General features: G+C 40.9%; 1 protein-coding gene across 6 annotated transcripts in view; it reads left to right on the top strand.

Moving 5' to 3' along the window:
- LOC6037080 (cGMP-dependent protein kinase, isozyme 2 forms cD4/T1/T3A/T3B) overlaps positions 1 to 14,745 on the top strand; it is a 289,426-nt gene that overhangs the window by 201,654 nt on the left and 73,027 nt on the right. The window contains exon 2 of one of the 6 annotated variants that reach the window (XM_001846979.2): positions 1,874 to 3,772. The exons of the other annotated variants lie outside the window; for them this stretch is intronic. Coding sequence (XP_001847031.2) covers positions 2,164 to 3,772 — 1,609 coding nt within the window. The 5' untranslated portion in view covers positions 1,874 to 2,163. The remainder of the gene's footprint in view (positions 1 to 1,873; positions 3,773 to 14,745) is intronic. 6 annotated transcript variants of the gene reach the window in all.

Raw genomic sequence — 14,745 nt, 5'->3', positions numbered from 1 at the left:
TTTGCAATCATTAGTTTTCAAAAAATCTAAGATCTGACAAAAACAAAAATTTAATCGAAAAAAAAAGATTTTGCATCGAAAATTTTCAAAAAATCTTAAGATTTTTTAATAAACTCAAACATGCTAAAAATGATTTTAAACGCAGGAGAATGTATTTTAATTTGATTTCAGCTGGTTGCACTTGAATTTTCATTGAAATTCTGAAGTTTATTGTAAACATTTTTTTTTGCCCCCTGATTTTTCGGGCCAATTTTGAAGGGGGGGGGGGGTGACAAAAACTTTTAAAAATATTTGTACCAGCCTTAGTTTAATGAAAATTTTAGTTAAAAAATGCTATTGCTATCGATATTATTTTGAAAAAAAAAAACCTTGTCATTTGCTACTCACATTTAAAAAGAAAAAGAAGGTATTTATGAAACTAAACTGTTGTTAAAACCAGTACATTTTTTTTTGTTAGGAAGACACTTTTTCAACTGTATAAAGCTGATTGAACTAAAACGTTGATAAAACCAGCATTATTTTTTTGTTTGCAAGACACTTTTTCAACTGAACTACACAGAAAAAAAAATCAATTCTGGTAATCTGCCGTTCTACGCATAATTGTCCGATGTTCAAAAAAGTGCAACTGAGAAAAACGCGACTGAAATTTTTCGACCGATTTCTGTGTTTCTACGCATAATTGTCCCGTGGGTTCCTATTCGCCCTTTGTGTCCCTAATCACCCCAGTTAGCAGTTTATCACCTTTATTTGTGATTCTCTTGCTTTACAAAAGGTAAACAAGACATAATGTTTAGTAAAACTAATGATTCCGTGTAAGAAAATACTTGGTGGGACAATTATGCGTAGAAGTTTAACGATGGGACAAACAGACTTGGTGTTGTTTTTAATGAGTTTCCGAACAAAGTACCAGATTTTATGTGTTTTTCTTAAAGTACACATCAAACTAAACTTAAAAATGTCATAAAGTCAAAATCAACCAAAACTGACATGGGACAATTATGCGTAGAACGGCAGTAATCGTGAATAAAGTTCACGAATGTGAGAACCACGAACGAATTTATTCATGAGTATGGTGCATTTGCACCATAAACGTGCATATATTCCTTCGTGGTTCTCGCATTCGTGAATTCAATTCACGATTTCGAGAATTGGATTTTTTTTCCGTGTAAGCTATTTGTATATCAGATATAAATAATTGTACAATGTTTTTACAAATACTCGTTTTTGGATTTTTGGAAAATACAAAGTCAACATTGTTAAATCTAAAAAAAATATATTGTGAGTACAAAAATAGACCAAAACATTCTAAACATAGCCATCAAACATCACGCTAGAGATTCCTGACAGCCCCTTCACCTAATAAACATGTCCAACCAGTCAATTCGAAACTTGTCCAGATAACATTTTACCATTCCACCAATCGACTGCCGCATTCTAAAGTCACTCAACGATAAACAGTAACAAAAAAACCTGGCTTCCAGCTTCACACCCATGCTCACCAATTACCGTCCACCTCTTCCAAATACTCTGATGGAAGAACCGAACCGGCTAATTAATGAAAATCACTTCACCGTTTCGGATCAATCAATTTGCAAAAAAAAAGTTAAAAAAAAAACAAAATCAACACAAGCTTCTGCGCAACTCTGCGAAATGTTAGGTTAGGTTAGATTTTTTTTTTTGTTTTACTGGAAGAAACTTGATTCGAGACTGCCTCTCTCCTCGTAAAACAACGCGTGGAATTAATTAGAAATGCTGTGTGTGTGTGGCAACAACAATAGAGAAGAAGTCACAGCCAGCAGCAGCATGTGCGTGTGTTTGTTGTGAATTCTTCGTGTCGTTTATTGATGGTGTTTGTGCTGTTTCCATTGTCTAGCCGATTTAGTCAGCGAGCGTGAAAAGATCGATTCAGTGTTACGCGGACTGTGCGCGTGAACGAAACGAAAAAAAAATCGATGAGCAAATTTTGTAAGAAGCAGCAAAAGTTGCGGAATCAACGGCATTCCGAACAAAATGGGCTGCAATAGACGCTGGTCGTGATTAAGAATTGGAAGAGGAATTACACGATGAAGACCGCAAAGTGACAACATTGATTTTGAGAAGAGTTTGTTTTTTTGGGAGAGTGAAAGAGAGTGAGTGAGAAGATATCGAAGAAACGAAACGAAAATGCGTATCAAACATCATCCGGGCAGGGCGATCGAGGCGAGCCTCTCGCTGGAGCAGAACAGTGCGATGGGGGCGCTGTACGAGGCCAACTGGGACAAGGTGCAGTCGAGTATGAACTCGTTGATCGAGAGTCACCACGTGCTTCCGGGGACCCGGGAGGACACGGGCAAGTTGACGCCGTTCCGGGAGCTGGACGAGGACGACGAGGGTCTGCCCGACGAGGATGAGGATGATGCGCAAGCGCTGAAGCGTAGCAGCACTGTACTGAAGGCCTTGAATGGCTACCGACCGTCCACGATACGCCGCATCCGGAACCGTCAGTTTCCGGAGTGGGACGAGCTGAAGGAACCCAGCTACTCGGAGGAGAATTTGGACACGATACGACCACACAGCTCCCGGAAACCGTTCGCCAACACGCACAGGCCGCTGCCTCCTATAGCAGTGCCAGGTCACAACGGTTACCGGCTGCAGCATCAGCTACCACAGCATCCGCCAGCATCCAAAGAGTACCGCATGTACGCCAACATCGCCTCGTCGGAGAGCTTCCGTGGACCGTCGCCGGGTGCCCCCAAAGGGGTCGCCCTCAAGCGATCCAACACGGTAGCGGTCCAGCCGGGCGGTTCCACCGACATGTACCGCCCCAGGACGCTGGACCGTCGGGACGTCTTTCAGCGCTTGAAAGAGAAAGTCCGCCAACAGAAGCCGATCGACGAGTTCTCCGATCACCAACGAAGCTACGGATTTCCTGCCAACGCCGCACCAACCAAAACCAACTCTAGATATAAACCTAGCGGCGCCCCCTACTGTGATAGTAAAAATTCTAAGTCTCTCGAGTCGATCTCGACCTTTCCAGACTTTCGGCGCGGCAGTGACGACAGCGAAAGCAATCTTTCGATCGGCGATCGCATGACCGGCTACCGCTCCTCCAGCGATCTCTGCTCGCAAATCTACCGCGAGGACGACAAGTCCTTCCGGAACATCCCGAAAGCGACCGCCACCCTGTCCCGCAACAAAAGCGTCAAGGGGCGTCCCATCCTGGACGACATCCCGGCTGACCTGCTCCCACGATCCACCGACTCGGACCGTTCCAAAAAGAACAAAAAAGTCGGCTTCGGCAAGATGCTGTACAACACCATCTCCGCCGGCACCAAGTTCCCGCGAGCCCTGCTGAAAAACCACTTCAACAAGGACTCTTCCGAGACGTCCGAATACGACAGCTTCAGCTACCGAGACTCGGAACCTCCCTCCCCCTACCAATCCCAATCTTCCCCCTCATCCTCCAAATCCAACTCCTCAGCTTCCTCCTCCTCCTCCTTCAAGAAGCTGTTCCGAAGTCGCTCCCGCTCGAACCGTCGCCAGCAGGGTAGCTCTTCGAGCTCGGACTCCGCCGATTCGTTCCTCGTTCCGACACCCGAGGAACGTCCCGTTCCGCCACCACTTCCGGCGCCGCGGATCCCAACTAGCAGCAGTAGCGTTGCGGCTGCAGCCGTTGTCCACCAGAACATCGTTCCGGGCGTGCATACGTACGCCCGGAAGCGACGGACGGGCAACCTGAACGCCGAACCTATTTATGGAAATTTGGAAGAGGTTTACGACAACGAGAATGAAGGTAAGATCTGAAACATTCTTGTGTTACATATGTTGTGTCATAGACAACAAGCTACAATTTAGAAATTATCAGTCTCTTGTTGGAAACAAGGGCGTCTATGCGAAGTGTCCAGATTACACAACTCGATATTTTTTATGTCTATGTTAGTAAACACTTCTGTTTTATCAAGGTATGATGGATTTGGGTTCCCTGAACATGCTCCAATCGATAGAATTCAATTTTAATGAATTCTCTGCCAATAAACAATGGAATTATCTTCAGCAATCTCTTTTTCTACCATCATGTTCAGGGTTCCCAAATCTATCATATCTTGTGTTGTGTAGTGATGGCAGTCGCGCCAGTGTACTTTGTGGATCATTTGTAAGGAAGGCCGAGAAACGCGACTTCTTGAAGGATGACAGATGATCGATTTGCATCACCAGTGCACAAGTACCAGGTTGCCTGTAGGTAACAATATCATACAAGGACTCTACCCAATCCTACACCTAGATGAGCTTATTTCAACAACAAATCGTGACAAACCCGTAAAGACTCAATTGCAAACTTAACGACTCGTTACCCCCAAGCTAACCCTCAAATTCGCAAAGTTCAACGCTCTGCTCGGTTTAACGCACCCAAAGTCATTGACACTTCCGTGATCGCTGCGCGATTCTGGTTCTGCGAGAACATCCTGCGCGCAACGATGATCCCCAACTCGAGTCGCTGAACAGTTTTTTTTTTTCGCTCGAAACCTCCATTCTCGCGCCGTAGCTCCCCCATTTCCAAGATGGAAATCGGAAATTTATGGCCTCGGCCTGAACTCGAGCTTCTCGCCCCTCGCTTATGTCATATTGGTCGCGCGTTACCTTTATAGAGGTTGCATGTCGTCGACGTTTTATCAGCGTGGTTTTGTTTTGGTTCGGACCGGTTTTGGCCTTAGTCTCGTTGCACGAATCGGACTGCGCGGCACGAATATGGAAAGTTCACCTAATTGGATGCGGTGGACCCTTATCGCGGGCATCGGTTCGCATGAGTTGGGGGTTCGGAATTGATTGGAGCGATCGGAGTTGGTGGTGGTGCTAGCGTATTGACATCCTGTTGTAGATATGAAGGATCAAGCGGAGTTGGAATTCTTTGTTTATTTGTATGGGGGATCTGGAGGTCAACCAGCTCTGCAGGGGGCTTTTTCGATGAATTTCGCAGGTGGTTGAGTGATCTTTGTAGAGTTGTTGGTTCTTTAGTTTAGTACTCAATTCTCCATTCAATTAATATGGCGTTTCTACTCCGTTGGTTTCTATATTGGTGCATATCTACGGATATTACCATTACCAATGACCTTTAATGACATTTAAGGTCCAGTATTGGTATACTCTAGGTTATCCAAAGTGATTTAGAATCCAGAACTTCGAATCTATGATCGTAACAACCCCATTATATCAAGTTTACGATCATGATATATATTCAGACATTTCCCCACGAACTTTTGCTAACACAATGAACTCTGTAGTCCATTATATTGGGATGATATCACCAAAGGTATCCTGTAATAAAGATCTTAGAGTCTGTCGCACAAGTTTACTCTAGTGATATCAAAATCAAAATCCACAAAACCTCTTGGTAACACTAAGATCTGAAGGGTCTACTTCTGGTATGTTCTGGGTTATCAAAAGTATTTGTCCAGAGATATCCCCACGACCTTTTGGTAATTCTACAAACTCTGTAGCTAACTTGCAGTTTGTTTACCTGGGTGCAAAACTTGTCCCGATTGTGAATTAAAACAAATGCAATGCATCAACGCAAACGGTTATGCAAGCTCAACCTCTTCCTAGTAAATCCGAGGTCACATAACCCGGCCAGTACCAACTTGCAAATCATCACCACATTAGCAGCTCCTATCTTCGCAGCTACTTAGGTCCCCATTGAAGACGTGTCGTCGACGGCAGCCGTTAATTGTGACACTTTCTTCTTGCCAACTTCGCGGAATACCTCGACTTCGTGTGTTTACATCATGCCGCGCGCGCGATTTCCCAGCGAAAAGTGACGAAGAGTAAGATTATCGCGCGCGCCATTTAGGTAATGACAAAACACGCTTTTCCGTGTTGGACCCGGCCTTGCCAAAATGACGCGCCGGAGGGAGTCGTACATCTCGGAAGGATGACATGTTCCGTTTTCATTCGGCATGATTCTCCGTCTTTGCCACAAGCTGAGGTTTATGTATGAGGAAGCCTGTTTTTGGCATTTTTAATGTTTGGACCTGCTCGACGACGACGCCGTCCGAGGAATACCAACGATGAGTCCCCATGTTGGAGTCGTCAACCAGAGAGATGGTAATTGGTTTCCGATTTGAATTTTGTAACTTGCCTGCCCCCGTCGTCGCCTGGGAGTTATCTCGCCGTATAAAAGTGAAAGTTACGACTAGGGGATCTAGCGTGTGCAGTTTTTGTCACGTCACGTGCCTCGTAGAGATGAGTCCGAGGTGCAGCGCGATTATGCAATTCCAACCTCGTTGGGACTTTTTCTTCTTCCGATGTGCTGGGATGAGGTTATTTGAGGCAGGTCATCTTCAGGTTTGGGGTTCAACCAGCTAGATTGGCAGAACGTCGCGTGACAAGTTGATAGACGGAACAACCAGACGTCACGGAGGTGTCCGATGTTCAACAATGCGATAAGAAGGTACAACATGTCTCTACCTTTTTTTTCGCTTTCAACGACCACGTGCTGATTGGAGCGACGGAATATAGAGACGAGAAAACTGTCGTCAAGAAGCGGATGTCGTTTTCATCAGCTTGTGGTGTCCGAGCAAACGTTGGAGCTTGTTACAAGTTTTATTTACAGCAGCAAAAAGTTGCTCGAGATGGGTGGATGTGCATTAGGGAAGAGTAACAAACAAATAAAGGTAAAAACGATTATGGGCCAGGTTTGTCGCGGCGGATTCCGGTCCAGGTTGCAACACTGTAATATGCCCAGCTGCACGCGAAGAACTGGTTCATTAATATTCGCCCTAATGGGATGCTGGGTCATAAATCATGCTGAAGAGCGCAAGCAGTGGAATGGGCGATAGTGTGACTATTTTATTTTTAGAAAAAGTGAATCTACACAAGTTATCCTCATTGCGTACGTAAAGTTGTTGCAAGTTGTAGTTATTATTTTTTTCAAATGCATCGAAATCTATACACAATCAATCAGAAATCGTGCCTCCAAGTCTCTGCTTCACTCTACATTTCCCGGAAAACAAACCTCTCTCAAGCTGCATCGCGAAGAATCCTTTTACTTTTCGATGTCCCTGAACTGCACTCCGACCGGCCCCTGGCTCGGTTGCGCGAATTGCCTACTTTTACTTTCGTTTGTCCAATCCATCATCGATCGCGGTGGTTACGTCCTCCGCGGCGTTAAGTCACCTCCCGCCAAACATCTTCGATCATATTACATTTTTTTATGCTGCGACCCTCGTCCACCATTGCATTGATCGTGCAGTGGCGGCAGGCCTCATGGAAATTGATTTCCCATCAACGATAGTCGAGGAAAAGATGAGCCCCCCCGAAGAGGAAAGATGCTTAGGGGGTGGTGAATGTGTTTTTGTTTTTCTGCGGCCCCCACAAGAGAGGATAATGAGCAGCGAATCATGCATCAATTTTGATTAATTGCAAATGGAAAATCTCACGAGCGGTGAATGTGCGTGATTTGGGATGATGAAGAGTTGGATTTTATACTGGGAATAGGCAAAGTTGGTGGCTGTGGGGACTAGAATCTCGTCTCATAGTAGAGTGTTATATAAGTTACGGATTATTTGATGTTGAAGTTGCTGATATAATAATATGTTTTTGTGTAAGCCGTGCAGTGACATGAGCAAAAAATTACGATTAGAAAATACTTCTTTTAATTTTTTACTGATCTGATATCATGATAGAAAAACGAAAATTTGATTCTTTTTTAAGTGTTTTGGCTACAAGAAGCAGACTGTTATCAAGGTACCGTAAAACTTTGATAGGTTTGAGATTTTTCCGCAAAATGTTGAGTACAAATTAAATAGGTACGGAATGGTCTGGAATCATACTGACCGTGGTAGAGAAGTGTTCATAGTACCTCAAGAAGAACTTTTCATACAATTTTGAAAAATTTTAAAAGTTAGTTTAGTAGAAATCAGTAAATGTTAATCAATAGCATTACTTAAATCTTCTCAAAGTGTCAGGATTTTCTAAACGAACATGATTTTGAATCGGAAAACGGATTGCATTTTCGGATTCTTTGGACAATTTTCCACTAGAAGAAGGTGAAATAGGTTTGTAAATAATAAATATTATGTGTTTTTGAAACATAATTCAAAAAAATCTTCGGATTAATAGGCATTTTCAATTGAACAAATTTCATATAAATTGTTTAAACTTTCGATTTTTGCTTCGAATTCAGTTTTAAATACAATTTAAATCGACAATATTGTAAAAAAAAACTAGTTTTAACAAATTTCATGCAAAATTCTGAATTTTAACAGTTTTACCTAAAATTTATATGTATTTTGCCAAAAAGCTTATAAAATTAGTAAACTCAATATAAATATTTTTTTTCCTTGAAAACTATATAAGCAGACTTAGAGATGGTATATTTTACGTAAAATTAAAGTTTGAACACCTTAAATCTGTTTTTAACCGGAAAAACTATGACTATCTAAGTCACCCCGGAATGCACACTATGAATTTTTAACGTAGCTATTTTTTAAACGCTATTGAAAAAACTTTTTTTCAAAAATGGTGTATGGACCTTGTGTGGGCTACCCCAGTACATGTTTTATAAATTATAATCTTAAGATAAACCTAATAAATTGAAATCCTATCAAAGTCACCCCGGTTTACGGTAGCTGGAATCTTTGAATTCTTTTTGATGTTGTGATTTAACGCTCAAGCATGCGAATGGCTTTTTCTTTGTTTGAAGTTTTGTTTACAAACAGTGTTCGATTTTCTTGTGGAAATGATGAAATCTAGGACTTCTTTAGAAATGTTTTACAGTTTGGGTGTTTTTATAACCGCCTTGAGTCAGGGGTATTCAATATCACCCAAAAAAAGAAAAAAAATCCAAATTTTGTTTATAGGACCTATTAAAAAAACTAACTTAATCCACCTATGTGGTTGATGCCTTCCTCACTTTTTACCAACAATGGGTAATATGAGTGTTTTGGACACATATTTCAGCTATTTTTTTAGGTCCAGGAAAATAAGTACACAGATATAACTTAAGTTGTCATAACTCGAGACAGGGTTGCCAGATTTTCAATTATGTGGACTCGTTGGAAAGGTCTCTTGATTACCTAACCAACGATGGGTCGGATGATGGTTCCGGACATCGTTTACATACATTTAAGTGAGATCCGGCTTCAAAAAAGTACATAAATATCACTTAAGTGGTCATAACTCGAGACAGGTTTGCCAGATCTTCAATGTTGTGGACTCGTTGGAAAGGTCTCTCGTTTACCTAACCAACGATGGGTCGGATGATGGATCCGGACATCGTTTTCATGCATTTAAGTGAGATCCGGCTTCAAAAAGTACATAAATATCACTTAAGTGGTCATAACTCGAGACAGGGTTACCAGATCTTCGATGTTGTGGACTTGTTGAAAAGGTCTTTTGATAACCTAAACAATGATGGGTCGGATGATGGTTCCGGATATCGTTTACATACATTTAAGTGAGATCCGGATTCAAAAAAAGTACATAAATATCACTTAAGTGGTCATAACTCGAGACAGGGTTGCCAGATCTTCAATGTTGTGGACTCGTTGGAAAGGTCTTTCGATTATCTAACCAACGATGGGTCGGATGATGGATCCGGACATCGTGTTCATGCATTTAAGTGAGATCCGGCTTCAAAAAGTACATAAATATCACTTAAGTGGTCATAACTCGAGACAGGGTTGCCAGATCTTCGATGTTGTGGACTTGTTGGAAAGGTCTTTTGATTACCTAACCAACGATGGATTGGATGATGGATCCGGACATCGTTTACATACATATAATTGAGATCCGGATATATGTGAAAACACATTTTTATACAGAACTACTTATCGAAACTTCAAACAATTCAATAGCGATGTATGGGACCCTAAACCAAGTCGAATGCAACTGGTTCGATCAAAATCGGTTCAGCCAGTGCTGATAAAACTTGGCAAGATTTTTGAACACATACACACATACACACACACACACACACTTACACACACACACACACACTTACACACACTTACACACACACACACACACACACACACACACACACACACACACACACACACAGACATTTGTTCAGTTTTCGATTCTGAGTCGATATGTATATGTGAAGGTGGGTCTTCGAGCTTTTAATAAAAAGTTCATTTTTAGAGCAGGATTATAGCCTTACCTCAGTGAGGAAGGCAAAATAACTCCAGAAATTTGCTGTTAAAAAAATACGGCCGGGCGTGGAAAAAGGTTAGGAAATATTTGAGCTCTTGTTTGTATGAAAACGGATTGGCATTGAAAAAGAAGCTTTCGATGAGCTGGCACATCGGTTAGAAGAACTGACTGTCATGTCTAACCATTATTACTAAAATTTCCAACCATTTTTTCTACACAAAAGATCCCTATTTATTCTAATTTTCAAACTTTTAGGCATGTATGTTCCCAAATAAAAATAAAATCTAACTGAGAAAGATCTGGTTTAGGTTGACAGAAGTGGTCTATCCCATCCGAGAGTAAAACCGTTAAAAAAGGATAAAAAAGTAATTTAAGAAGTCAGACTTTTTTTCATTTTTTAAACATCATATGTTTGAAAGATAAAAAAGTCACTAAAATTTTAAATATACTTACATTTTTTTAAGAATAAAAAAATATATATAAAAAAATTAATGGAAAATCAAGTCAAATAAGTTAGAAGTCATACTTTTTCGAAGAACTTCTTATATTTGAAATAATGGAAAAAAAACTCCAGACTAGGTTGTTTTGAAAAATAGAAAAAAAATACAAAAATATTTGAGGATTCAGATAATCAGACCTCGGAAAATCAATTTTTTTTCGCTGTTTTAGTTTTGATTGTAAAGGTAAGAACAAGATTGTCCGTCAGACCTGGACGCAAACGCAAAATTTTGCGCCTGTCATCATAGCCTGCCAGTCATCGACCATTGATCAAAGCAACCCCTTTAGATTGTTCGACTGACAGCTGATGAAAAAATCGAACTGGCACAGCGTTCTGCGTTAACCACTGCGTCGAACGGACAATCTTGTTCTTAGCTTAAAGCTTGACCCATAAACTACTCTAAAATGATTAAGAGATTTTGAATCCAAGATGGCGATCAAAATGACGGTGGTAACACATCGAAAAAATGCTTTTTTATTCAAAAAAACAATAACATATTCAAATTTAATGGGGTCGCAGATCTCGAATTTGATGTTAAAAGCAAGAAAATAAAAAAAATACAAAAAACAATTTAGACGTGGTTCGATTATCCGAAATTCATACAAACCTTCGCATAACCAAACTTCGGATAATCAAAACTTCGGATAATCGAGGCTTCAGATAATCGAGTCTGGACTGTATTCCTCTTTATTTTATTAAGCTTGAAAGAATGAAAATTTTACTAAAATATTCCACCATCAGGAATTGTTTTTTTTTATGAAAAAAGAATGCAAACACTCTAAAAAAATATAACAACCACCAAGACAAGTTTGTTTTTAGAGAATGGGAAATCTCTCAAAATATTGTTTTTTTTTTCTTTTTGCAAAGTACTGCTCATGTTTGAAAGAATGAGATAACTCACCATTTCATTACAAAAATTAGTTTGGAAGTTATGCTTTTTATTTGCTATCACTGCTCATTATTGAAAGAATAGGAAAACTTACAAAAAATACGGATTGGTTTCTAAAAAAAAGAACAAGCATATTTTAGAAGTCTGACTATTTCTGCACATTTTTAAATATATGTATTCTATGTTAGAAAATTATTTCAGGTTTTGTTTCACTTTCTCTACATTCGACCTTTTATCGCAAATCCCCATTTTATCATGTTTACACACGTGCAAATTGGTATAGCTTATTGCAAGATCTGTCTTAAAAGTTTTTTTTGTTGTAGAAAATCCACTATGACCGATCTTGATACATTTTTTTTCCTGTGTACACAGCTTCTTCATCATGCATATTCATATGATTTATGATATCATAAGCCTTCCTTTCATGAGCACCGCTAGATTGCGTACTTTCGCCAACATCCCGTGGAGCCCTACACTCGATGCAACCGGCACTCCTGACTTCCAAGTTTTTGCGTAATCGATAACCGGCTGCACCCCAGCCAGTTTATACAGCCAGAGTGTGTTTTATGCTGATATTATGCTACCCCGTGGAACGTGGCATAAACATTACCGAAGTTGATTGTAGCCATTTGGTTGTTTTTTTTTGGCGTCGATGTCGGAAGTCTCTTGTGGGTGGATCTTAAGGGAGAAAGTTTGTTTCAGAACTGGTTTTTGTGTTGGAAACTCAACGTAATAAACACGGCTCATTACGTATTCGCAAATCGCATCACCGTTCTACGGGTCCAAACTACACAATCAATCCCTGGATAGTTTCCCAGCGACGACAACGTCAACGGCATGTTCAAGATGTCCAAAATGTCGCTAAATTTACCCGCCCCTCACTAAAGATCGTCCAACGTTACGTGCCATGTTTATATATTGTATTAACTTGTACAAGCCGGGGCGAAATCGCCGTAAGGCACTTTGATTACGACATTTTGGCCATTTTGGCCATTCGCGGGGTGCCCTGTTTGACCGATCATCGTCACCGTCGTTGATGGCGGCGTTGTCTTGTTGGCCCCGCCGATAGAAGATAGTACTGTTTGGCCAAATTGGCGGCATGTTTGCAAAACGGTCAAACAACCTGGAGAGTTTGTGGTGATCGTGCTCTTTTGCCACAATCGTTGATTTTAGTTTTTGAAGCATACACTTAAAATCCTTTTATGACAAGCTAGAACAACGGCGACGAACCTCAAATTGATAGATGGCCAGAGGGTCCCAACTGTGTGGTAGCACAATTTAAAAGGTTTCCACCGGCGGGTGCAGAAGCGAAACCGCGTTCACGGCACTAATTGGGCCCGAAAGCCATGTGACAAAGGCAAGGAATGACGAAAAAAGTGTGTGCTTGGGTCACAACTGGGTTAGAAAGATCCCCGAGGGTGTCCTAGATTGCAAAATTCACCAACGGTTACGTGTGGGCGATAAAGGCTGATGCAGAGTTGTGTGATGGGTGCCCAAATTTGTCCTTAGGGTGAGACTAAATGACATCCCACGAGCCGTTTAATTCAATAAGGACGATGTGTGTGCTTCCAATCCAACACCCGCTGGCCGGCAGTGAAATTATGGGAAAGTATAGACCCTTTTCAGAATGGCAGAGAAACTGGCGGCCAAAGAAAAGGCAGGAACTCATAAGGAATCGATCATACTCTACGTGGCCTAAACATTTGAATTGATTTTCGGCATACCTCATAAAACAAGAAATATTTTTTTTTGCAATTCAATCTTATGATTTGACCCCTCAGTCGGTCAAATTCCATAAAATTGTTCAAAGTTTCCTTTTTTCTCTCTCTCTCTCCACCAAAAAATCTCTCCCCGAGGGGTGCTTATGAATGTTACTTTTTGCTTCTTCAAGTTTCCATATTTTTTTTTACCCGCAACTACACGTTGTTTTTGCTCTTACACTTGATTTCCTCACGTACACGTGCGTTTTCTCTTAACAGCGGTAGTCTGAGCAATAATAACATCGAAGAAAGAAAGAAAAAATCACAGATGATACTTTTACTTTCGAGACCCCGGCTAAACACCTCCCTGCCGGGATCTCTCCGTCAAATTTCACAGCTGAAGGATTTTTTTGTTGTTTTGTTCAATTGCACACATTACTTGCCTCTTTTTGTCTAGCGATCATCAGAAAAAAAACTTCCGACGTGGAGATTTGTGCCAGTTAAAGTGGCAAATTGAGATGAAATTAAGCCACTTTAGTGCGAGCTTTAATCTGAGATGGTGTTTTATGCCTTCCAAAGAAGCGAGCTGGCCACACACAACGCGTAATACGGTGACTTGTGAGTGTTTTGTTGTTTCAAGGACCGATACCAATCTCAGAGAGTTTTCTTCCTTTGAAACTTGTTTCATTCGGAGTACGCGACCACTCAAATTGAATTGTCTCATTTTCTCTGGAACTCAAGGTTGGCCAAGTTGACTTTTTGCAATGAGCAGCAATAAAAATCGGTTGCAATGGAATGACATTTCGCCGAAATCAATTTCGAGCAAATGTGTTGAAAGCGTGCTCCACATGTTAATTGAGGTCGTTCATATTCCATGTTAAGTTGTTGTGATTATCGTTGGTCAACTTAATTAATGTTTCTTTTTATTTTTTTTTTCTTCCAGGTAAGCTTCTTCGTGTGGCAACAAAAATGGCAAGCTGTTCAAGGTATTTCCAAAACTTTCTGATAATCCACGACAGCATATCGTCAAGATCGCGCTATCTGTTTTGGGCCAAACTGAGTTGCAAACGCCATATTATGCAGCATTCAATGTTTTACATTTTGACGGTCACAGATTCCCAAAAATCGATTTCAATCCAGAAATAATCAACAAAACCCGTAAAAACTCCGTTCATTGTTGCCACTCTTCACATGAAAGAAGTTTCGATATGATCGTGATATCGTGACATACTTTGAAACATGCCACCAGTGCGACAACTTGCCAAAGGAAATTTAGTCAGATGACGTTTTGTCACACGTATATTGCTGACACTTGCATACATTTTAAGGCAAATCAGTACAAATTGCTGCCGGATCTGTTCCCGGAAAAGATCCGGCAGCAATTTTGTATGGTTTGACGTTTGCTGTAGAGCGTCCAATTTCCTGTCCCGGGAAAAAATTCCCGGGAATTCCCGGGATTTCCCGAAAAAATATATTTCCCGTTTCCCGGGAAATTTGTAAATTTTCCCGGGAATTAGTGCGTCCAT

Source organism: Culex quinquefasciatus, chromosome 2, assembly GCF_015732765.1.
Source record: "Culex quinquefasciatus strain JHB chromosome 2, VPISU_Cqui_1.0_pri_paternal, whole genome shotgun sequence".
Lineage (NCBI taxonomy): Eukaryota > Metazoa > Arthropoda > Insecta > Diptera > Culicidae > Culex > Culex quinquefasciatus.
Note: the sequence above shows the minus strand (reverse complement) of the source record. Positions and strands in the feature narration are given on the sequence as shown.